This window comes from Phaseolus vulgaris, chromosome 11 (genome assembly GCF_000499845.2).
Source record: "Phaseolus vulgaris cultivar G19833 chromosome 11, P. vulgaris v2.0, whole genome shotgun sequence".
NCBI lineage: Eukaryota > Viridiplantae > Streptophyta > Magnoliopsida > Fabales > Fabaceae > Phaseolus > Phaseolus vulgaris.
In genome coordinates this window covers 6,778,274-6,787,382 of record NC_023749.2, presented here as the reverse complement: position 1 = coordinate 6,787,382, position 9,109 = coordinate 6,778,274, and the positions used below count along the sequence as shown (strand labels likewise).

Here is a 9,109-nt window from a genome sequence, read left to right as displayed (position 1 = left end):
TAAAGAATAAGAGAAACAGACTTAAAAAATAATAAAATCCACAAATAATTAAGTAATAAAAGAATTCCTTAAGAAAAGTAATAATATACTTTTGTTTTCTAAATTATTCAAAAACTATTACACGATAGTATGTACTGGAAAATAAGAATCTTACTTTTTTTTATATTAATAACTTAAATATAATTATTACGAAGTGGACTTTAAGCCTAACTTAACTCCATAAAACCCAAATCATGAGATTAAGGTTTGCACCCACTTATATACAATAAAATGTCCTCATCTCCAGTTGATGTGGGATCTTCAACACACTCTCTCACGTCGAGAGAGACAACTCGTGCGTAGGATAACATATGATCAAATTTTGTTTGTTGAAGATCAATCTGTCTTAAGTCAGTCATCACAAGCCAATTCTTGCACATTGTGATAATACACCTTATGATAATGTTGAAAATAGCAATGATAATAATTGTGAGTCACAAATTGAGGTTTCAGAAGAAGATTGTTCCCATATATACCAAAAACTCAATGAAATTCATTATATAGAACAAAGTTTTGAATCAGATCCATATGTCCGAATGAGCACAAGAATAAAAAAGACCAATTGAGCATTTAAATGATTAATATTGTAATCTTAATGTTTACTGTACATCTTCAAGAGTTAAATATCCTTTGAATTTTGTTTTGTCTTATAGCAATTTATCACTTTCTTACAAATCTTTTGTTATGTCTCTTTCTTCACATGTTGAGTCAAACACTTATTATGAAGTTGGGAAACATGACTGTTGGAGAAAAGCTATACAATGTGAGATATCTGTTTTAGAGTCAAATCAAACTTGGGAGACTACTCTTCTGCCTAAGAACAAAGTTGTCATAGGTTGCAAATGGGTATTCAAAATAAAATATAAGGCTGATGGGACAATTGAAAGGTATGAAGCAAGGTTGGTGCCAAAGGGATATACACAAACAGAAGGCATTGACTACCTTGATACTTTCTCTCCAGTAGCAAAGATGACCATCATAAGGTTGCTTCTTTCTTTAGCTTCTATTTATAATTAGGAATTGAAACAATTAGACATAAACAATGTCTTTTTACATGGAGATTTGAAAGAAGATGTATAAATGGTTGCTCCTCCTGTATTGACTTCTATTCCACCAGGAAAAGTTTGTAAAGTAAAAAAGGCTTTATATGGCCTTAAGCAAGCCAACAGATAATGGTTTGCCAAACTGTCATCATTTTTGCTTTCTATGGGATATACTCAATCTATGGATGATCATTCCTTGTTCATTAATTGGCAGAAAATGATAAAGAAGAGATTGTTTGAATTAAACAAGCCTTGAATCAGACATTCAAGATTAAAGATCTTGGAAATTTAAGATATTTTCTTGGTCTAGAAGTGGCAAGAAGTAAGACAAGATGCAAGTCTTTTAACTTACAAACTTGCACCCATTCCTATTGATAATCATGAGAAATTCTCTTCTACTGAAATTGTTCCTTTCACAGATATTCAAGCCTTGGAAGACTTATGTATCTCACTAATACCCGACCTGACATAACATTATCTATGCAACAACTTTCTCAATTTCTTGTTAAGTCTACAATTGCTCACTATAATGCAGCGATTAGAATTCTCAGATATCAAAGGGGCTCCAAGTCTTTGTCTATTTTTCTCTTCCACTACCTCTGCTCATCTCAAAGCCTTTTGTGATAGTGATTGGGGCACCTACAGTGATTCAAGACAATCAGTGGCTGATTTTAGTGTGTATTTTGGAAATTTTCTCATATGTTGGAAATCCAAGAAGCAAGGAACAATATCAAAGAGTTATTGTGAAGTTGAATAAAGGGCAATGACCATTGTTACATGTGAAATTCAATGGCTAACTTATCTTCTTCAAGATTTCAAAGTTCCTTTTGAGCATCCATCTCTTTTATACTGTGACAATGACTCAACAAGATACATTGCAGCAAATCCAGTGTTTCACGAGCGTACAAAACATATAGAAATAGATTGTCACGTGGTTCGTGAAAAATTAAATAAGGGTCTCATTCATTTGCTTCTCATTTCCACCACAGAGCAAATGGTGGTTGATATTTATACCAAAGCTTTAAGTCCTCAATCTTTTAAGAATATTTGTTCCAAACTGGGTTTCATCAATATTTGTTCCCCAGCTTGTGGCGGGTATTAAAGGATATAGATATCAGCAGAGTTATAGAAGGTTCCTAATATTAATTGAGTGTTTCTTCTAATTATCAGTTGTTATTTCTCTTTATAAAGGAGAATAATTGGGTGTCTTTTCTAATTATCATTTGTTTTTCTTTATAGAGGCGAATAACCTTTATTTTGTCTTTGTATGTTATGATTCTAGTATTTAATTATTGATTATTTCCCTCTTTAGTTAAACCTAGAATGAGTATTCAGACCATTTGTTTTGATTTTAATAACAATAAAACAGAGATATTCATTCTCATATCCTTTACTTCGTTTTTACTCTTTTTGTTCATCTTTGTTCTCTTTTATTCATATCTGTTCTATTTCATAAATGAAATTGTATCGCTCTTGCTACATCTAATAAATGACCATGTTTCCTTTCAACTATACTATTTTGTTGTGGAGTATTGACACATGATGTTTGATGTATTATTCCTTTACTGACAAACAAATTAGTCATGAAAAATTCAGTTCCATTATCACTTATTATTTGTATTGTTGTCTCAAACTGATACAAAAATAACAAAGTTTTTCAAAATCTTAACAACTTCAGATTTTTGTTTCAAAAGAAAAATCCATGTGTACCTCGAATAGTCATAAACTATGGTTAAGAAATATTTATGACCATGAGTTGATGGTATTGAATATGGTCCCCAAACATCTACATGAATCAAATCAAAACATTTTTTTTGATTTAGATGTACTAATAGGAAAAGAAAGTATTTTTTGCTTTGCAAAATGACAAACATCACAAACAAAAGATTTGTTATATTTAACAAAAGAAAATTTATTCTTTATAACATCAATACATTTATTTGAAATATGACTTAATCGAAAATGTCAAAGGGTTTCTAGATCACTAGCACTGACATTAACAATATTGATGATGTGTAGATTCAAGGGGTTTAATTTGGAATTTTTGGTAAGATGGGATCTTGAGTATATAAAGTGTATCTTGCATCTTAGCAGAACCAATTATTTTCAATGAGTTTTTGTCTTGAATGTGAAAACCATTAGAATCAAGAACACAAGATAGTTTATCAATCAATTGTTACTAAAGAAGATTAAAAGTGAAGCAAGGAATATACAAAACATAGTTTATGACATGATTTTGATTGAGAAAAACACTTCCAAAATAATTGGCAATGACTTGATTTCCATTTGGTAATTTGACATAAATAGGATCAATTTGATGATATGAAGTGAAGTAAGTTAAGGATGAACAAATATGATTAGTAGCACCACTATCAATAATCCAATAACTAAAAGAAGAAATAAAGTTATTACCAGTTTGTGTTGTCATGTTGGAAGGAATAAGAGAGACTTGACTAAAAACATTGTCATTGGATTTTTGACCTGTTGTAAAATAGCTAACAATGTTTGATATTGCTTAGGAGTAAAACAAATTTGTTGAGACTCCACTTCTGAATTTGAACCTTCATGATTCTGCTCATTATTGTTAAAACTTGTATTGTGAAAGACTGCATGGCTCTGATGATGGTTCTGATTTTTAAGTTTGAAATTAGGTGAAAAACCATGTTTTTTATAGCATATATCAATGATATGCCCTTTTTTTCCACAATAACTTGCAAATTTTGAAAGTATATTCTCTTCCATATCCACCACCTATATCATATGTCGTATCATTTTATAACCTCCTTTGCTAGTAGCAATCATTGCCTTAGATTGATCACCAAAAACTTTCTCTCTCTTGTTGTGTAATGAGGTAATGAGAGAGTAAACTCTATTCGAGGATGAATTATCTGATGAACTAACATGGTAAAGTGAACAAAGATTTTGTGAGGGATCAACAACTTTACCCATAGATAAATGTAGCAACCAGAATTCTGATGCTATATTATGAAATAGAACAAATATGAATAAAAGAGAATAAAGATGAACATAAGAGTAAAAGGAATATAAAGAATATGAAAATGAATATTCTCTTTTTTATTGTTATTAAAATCAAAACAAATGGTCTGAATATATATATATATATATATATATATATATATATAAATAAAAGTAATATACTCATTCTATCATTCTAGATTTTAATTAAACACTATACTCATAACATACAAAGACAAAATAAAGGTTATTCACCTCTATAAAGAGAAACAAATAAATGATAATTAGAAAAGATACCAAATTATTATACTCTATCAAGATAAACGACTAGAAAAGACACCAATAAATATTAGGATCCTTTCTATAGTTCTATTATCTGTATTCTTTAATAATAATTTGTTCATAAATGAATTGTATGATAATTACAATGTTTGTTTAGTAAAGATTATAAAGAAGAAGATAGAATTTGTCCAAGATATTTAAGTGACCTATGTGAATAGAAGGGGTAAATTTAATCTTCAATATTATAATTTTTTTAAAGAGTACATTCAACAAAAACAAATAACAATGATATGTTAATAACGGGTAGATTAACTTAATAACTATATAAATTATTATTTTGTTATAGTATAATATTTTATTTTAAAAAACAGTTATAAAGAAATTGTTTTTTACTATTTTACATATAAAAAAACTTTATTAAAAACATTAAATCTGACATAATATTTAAAAATCGCAATATTTAAATAATTTACATACTAACCCATTTCATTAACATTTCCCTTAACCAAACATTAATAATAACATAGACAAAAGAGATTATATTAAAGTATTTAAAAAATTATATAATCAAATTGAGAAATTTAAGAATAATAAAACAAAATTGAAAAAACACAACGATAATTATATGAAATAAAATATTAATTATCTTTTTTTAAAAAAAAATTGAGCGAGGGAAGAAGAAGAACTGGGTTTGTATTTTGCAATTGTTTTGCATGAAGTGTGAAGCTTAAACCCCAAACCAAAACCCTAACGAGGTTGGTTCCCGATTTCCATGGCTTCTGCACCCAAATCCAAGTTCAGTGTCTATCAAAACCCTTCCTTTTCTGCGGTTCTCACTTCCAACAGTCTTCAACCTTCCAATTTCACCATTCTCTCCATCCTCTCCTTCTTCTCCGCTTCCGCATTCGCCTTTCTCGCTGTCATCTTCAGGTGCACACTCACACTTTTCTCTTCACTCTATTAACAACTCACTCTATATAACATTGTTCACACATTGCAGGGAAAACGGCTTCATCCACGTTTTGAGCTTCAGAACTTTTTCCCCTTTCACAGCTTGTAAGTTCTCAACCCTCAATTTTAGTTATTGCATTTTTTAATTAGGGTAATTTGTAATGTTTGATCCGTTTATTGAACTTCAGATTGGCTTGCCAAGACTCTACAAGCTTTAGTGGGTTTCATCTTCATTGGAACTGTTTCTGCACTCCTTAAAGTTGTGTTTCTACGTAGGGCTAGGTATGCTGGAGGTGTAGTTGCAGTTAAGCCTGTGTCTGATTCTAGCAATGTTAATAGAACTGACATTTTGCTAAGCAAACATCAATTAGGGCTTTTAGGAGTGAGTCCCAAGGTTGATTTGGCTCAACCTGATTCGGTGAAGAAGCCTCCTAAGTCTAAACCCCAATTGCCTTCTTCAGATTTGCTTGTTCCTCTTCATCAGCCTATTCCCAGCCCCACCCGGGGTTCTTCATCTCGCATTGATGTGGATGGTTCAAATTCTAACAGGGGTGTTGCTGCTCGTTCTATTGCTACTCCCTCGAGGTCTCCAGGATCAGCGTCATTGTATCTTGCACAGGGTTTGGTTTCACCGCCAAGGGGTTCAAATGGAGTGGATTCGGTGGTTTCCAGTCCTTGGTCTAACCGGCGAGCCTCCTCTGCTAGTAAGATAACGTCAGAGGAAAAGCTGGAGAAATTCCTCGCTGAAGTGGATGAAAGGATCAATGAATCTGCGGGGAAGATGTCTACCCCACCTCCTACAGTTCCTGGTTTTGGGATAGTGAGCCCTAATACAGTTACAGGGTCATCTAATACCTCCGGAACTACAAGACTTATGCCATTGAGGCCTGTGAGGATGTCTCCTGGATCTCAGAAGTTTAATACTCCCCCTAAGAAGGGTGAGGGTGAGTTTCCTTCTCCAATGTCTATGGAAGAATCTGTTCAAGCTTTTGAACATCTTGGCATCTATCCTCAAATTGAACAGTGGCATGACCAACTCAGGCAATGGTTTTCTTCAGTTCTGCTCAATCCTTTGCTTAACAAGATTGAGACTAGCCACATTCAGGTTCATTTTATTATTTATTCCTTCTTTTGTTCAAATCACGGTTAAACAATAAAAAAAATGTTGTTTGTGTATGGGTTATGGTTAGTAATATTAGCACAAAAGGTTGAACATTACAAAAGTTTTTTCTTTTTCTGAAATTTCAGTTTACAAAGTCTAAGGAGCATGAAATAATGTTTGGATGAGCCATCCAAACTAAGCAAAATCAGTTTAAAACCCATTTTGGCATTGTATACAAACGAGCTAGTACTTGTCAATTTATGCTAGAAGCCCATAACAGCTAACATGATTGGAACATCAACCAAGTTAATTTATTCCCCCTGGGTCTAAGATTTTCATATTCATATAGGTTATGCAAGCTGCTGCCAAACTTGGCATTTCTATCACAATTAGTCAAGTGGGCAATGATATGTTGTCTACTCCTGCTACTTTGCCAACAATTGACAAGAGTCAAGACTGGCAATCTGCGCTCTCTCTAAATGAAGATGGACTACTTCATCAACTATATTCTACACTAGTGCTGGCCATAGATTCTTCCAAATGTATGTTGCTTCACATTTGTCAATAAATGTGATTTTTGTTCCGGATTTTAATTTGCTTAGCTTCTGAGCTCTTACAAATTTCTATTGGTTTATATTTGCACACAGCCAAGTTGTTTGTATCTAATATACAGCAGTCCCCACAGCAGACTTCTTTAGTTCCTATCATGCAGGATTGTGTGGATGCTATCACTGAACACCAAAGGCTTCAAGCCTTGGTTAAAGGAGAGTGGGTTAAAGGTTTGCTTCCTCAAAGCAGTGTTCGTGCTGATTACACTGTGCAAAGGATCCGAGGTAGACAGAATTATTGATATATTGCTTTTATTAGTCAGTGACCTTCGTTAGATTTCCTGAATAAATTGAAGCAGAACATCATTAACTAAGCTTGGTTTTATGTCCAGCATATACCAATATAACCCAACTTTAGTTACCTTGTTTTAATTTTCAGAGCTTGCAGAAGGAACCTGCTTGAAGAATTATGAGTATCTTGGAAGTGGGGAGGTTTATGATAAAAAGAATAAAAAGTGGACACTTGAGCTACCTTCTGATTCTCACTTGCTGTTGTATCTGTTCTGTGCTTTCCTAGAACATCCAAAGTGGATGTTACATGTCGATGCTATGTCTTACGCTGGAGCTCAGGCTAGCAAAAACCCATTATTCTTGGGTGTCCTTCCCCCTAAGGAAAGGTTTCCAGAGAAATACATTGCTGTAGTGTCTACTGTCCCTTCTGTGCTGCACCCTGGAGCATGTATTCTAGCAGTTGGAAAGCAGGGTCCCCCAATTTTTGCCTTGTACTGGGATAAGAAACTGCAATTTTCTCTTCAGGTCGGTAATGCCTATGTAGCCCCAGGTTATCCTTACATCAAATACTGTTGAACCTTGTTTTATACTATTGTTATTTAACCCACAATATTGTTGTTTTCATACATACTTATACATTGTGAACGACTACACATGATTTTCCAATGGATCTCTTATCAACCAGCACTATTTTAATTTTTTTATTGGTTTGCTAACAGCTCTGTGTTTATTTCAGGGAAGAACCGCACTTTGGGATTCCATTTTGCTTCTGTGCCATAAGATTAAAGTTGGGTATGGAGGTGTCATCAGGGGCATGCATCTAGGTGCTACAGCTTTAAGCATTCTCCCGGTTATGGAAACAGAATCTGAAGATTAAGTTCTGTATTGACAAACCAATCCCTTCTATCACCAACATTCAGCACGCTGACTTCAACTTTTGCAACAAAATGCATTTCTTGAAGTTAGACTTTGCAGGAAAGAACACGCTGGAGGTGAATTCCTGATCGAGTGTTGATTAGAATTATGCTGCATCCTGTATTCTAGATGCCTTTACAATGACCAGCTCAACGATTTCACTGTATCTGGGATATTGCACTGAAAAAAAAAAAAAAGTTTAACAGTCTCTTTGTTTACCCGTCCTCCCCAAATGCAGTTCGCTCAATACTCAATATTATTCATTGGGGAAGAGACATGTTCTCTGGTTGATAAAACTAAGACAAAAAGCAACTGTACAAGAGAATATTTTTTATATTCATCAATTAAATGTTTTTACTATCAAAATCTTATTTATTTACACACTAACACAAGTTTCTTGTTATTTTAATTATATCTTAAATATTCAGAAACGTAATGCCTCTACACAAACATCGTGTACTTGACAAGCAAAAGCTTTCCGATTCCGTTGTCACATCCAATTGTTTCTGATTTTCATGCACAACACTACCAATATTATCAGTACGATGAAGCATATTATCGACTTAAAAAATAACATTGAAGCTTGTACTCTCCTGAGAAAAAAAAACTGAAGGCAAGAATCAGTTATAAAGCATTTAGTTTTGGCAATTAAAGGTATCTTCACTCTTAATATAATGCTAGCGTATGGTTTTATATAAAAATACAGTTATTCTATAAAGTATTTTCCTTTCATTAAGATCGGTAACTTAATATTATTAGATTTAATTCAGAGTTATCAGATATAAAAAATGAGAAAGTATACATTCACCATTAATTACAAAACTAACTTCTATATTTAACCAATAATGAATAGTAAATACACTTAACTTTCTCACTTTATAATACTGTAGTCAAATCCGACTTTCATATAAAGAAAAGGCAGTATTACAAAATTGATTGCGCTTTAAACCACTCTCGATTTA

The 9,109-nt window shown here is 32.9% G+C and overlaps 1 protein-coding gene across 1 annotated transcript; it reads left to right on the top strand.

The window, feature by feature from the left end:
• The first annotated feature begins 4,984 nt into the window (after positions 1-4,984).
• Positions 4,985-8,513, top strand: LOC137817899 (uncharacterized). The gene is made up of 7 exons (XM_068621125.1): positions 4,985-5,270; positions 5,341-5,396; positions 5,480-6,396; positions 6,743-6,935; positions 7,041-7,226; positions 7,381-7,757; positions 7,969-8,513. The coding sequence occupies exons 1-7, from the start codon at positions 5,113-5,115 to the stop codon at positions 8,107-8,109; spliced, it is 2,028 nt and encodes a 675-aa protein (XP_068477226.1). The 5' UTR covers positions 4,985-5,112; the 3' UTR covers positions 8,110-8,513.
• The last annotated feature ends 596 nt before the right edge of the window (positions 8,514-9,109 follow it).

Bases quoted from the DNA above. Each gene is read 5' to 3' on its own strand.
- LOC137817899 (XM_068621125.1), top strand. From the start codon at position 5,113: ATGGCTTCTGCACCCAAATCCAAGTTCAGTGTCTATCAAAACCCTTCC. The intron at 6,936-7,040 runs GTATGTTGCTTC...ATTTGCACACAG, and splicing joins GGCCATAGATTCTTCCAAAT to CCAAGTTGTTTGTATCTAAT. The intron at 7,758-7,968 runs GTCGGTAATGCC...TGTTTATTTCAG, and splicing joins AACTGCAATTTTCTCTTCAG to GGAAGAACCGCACTTTGGGA.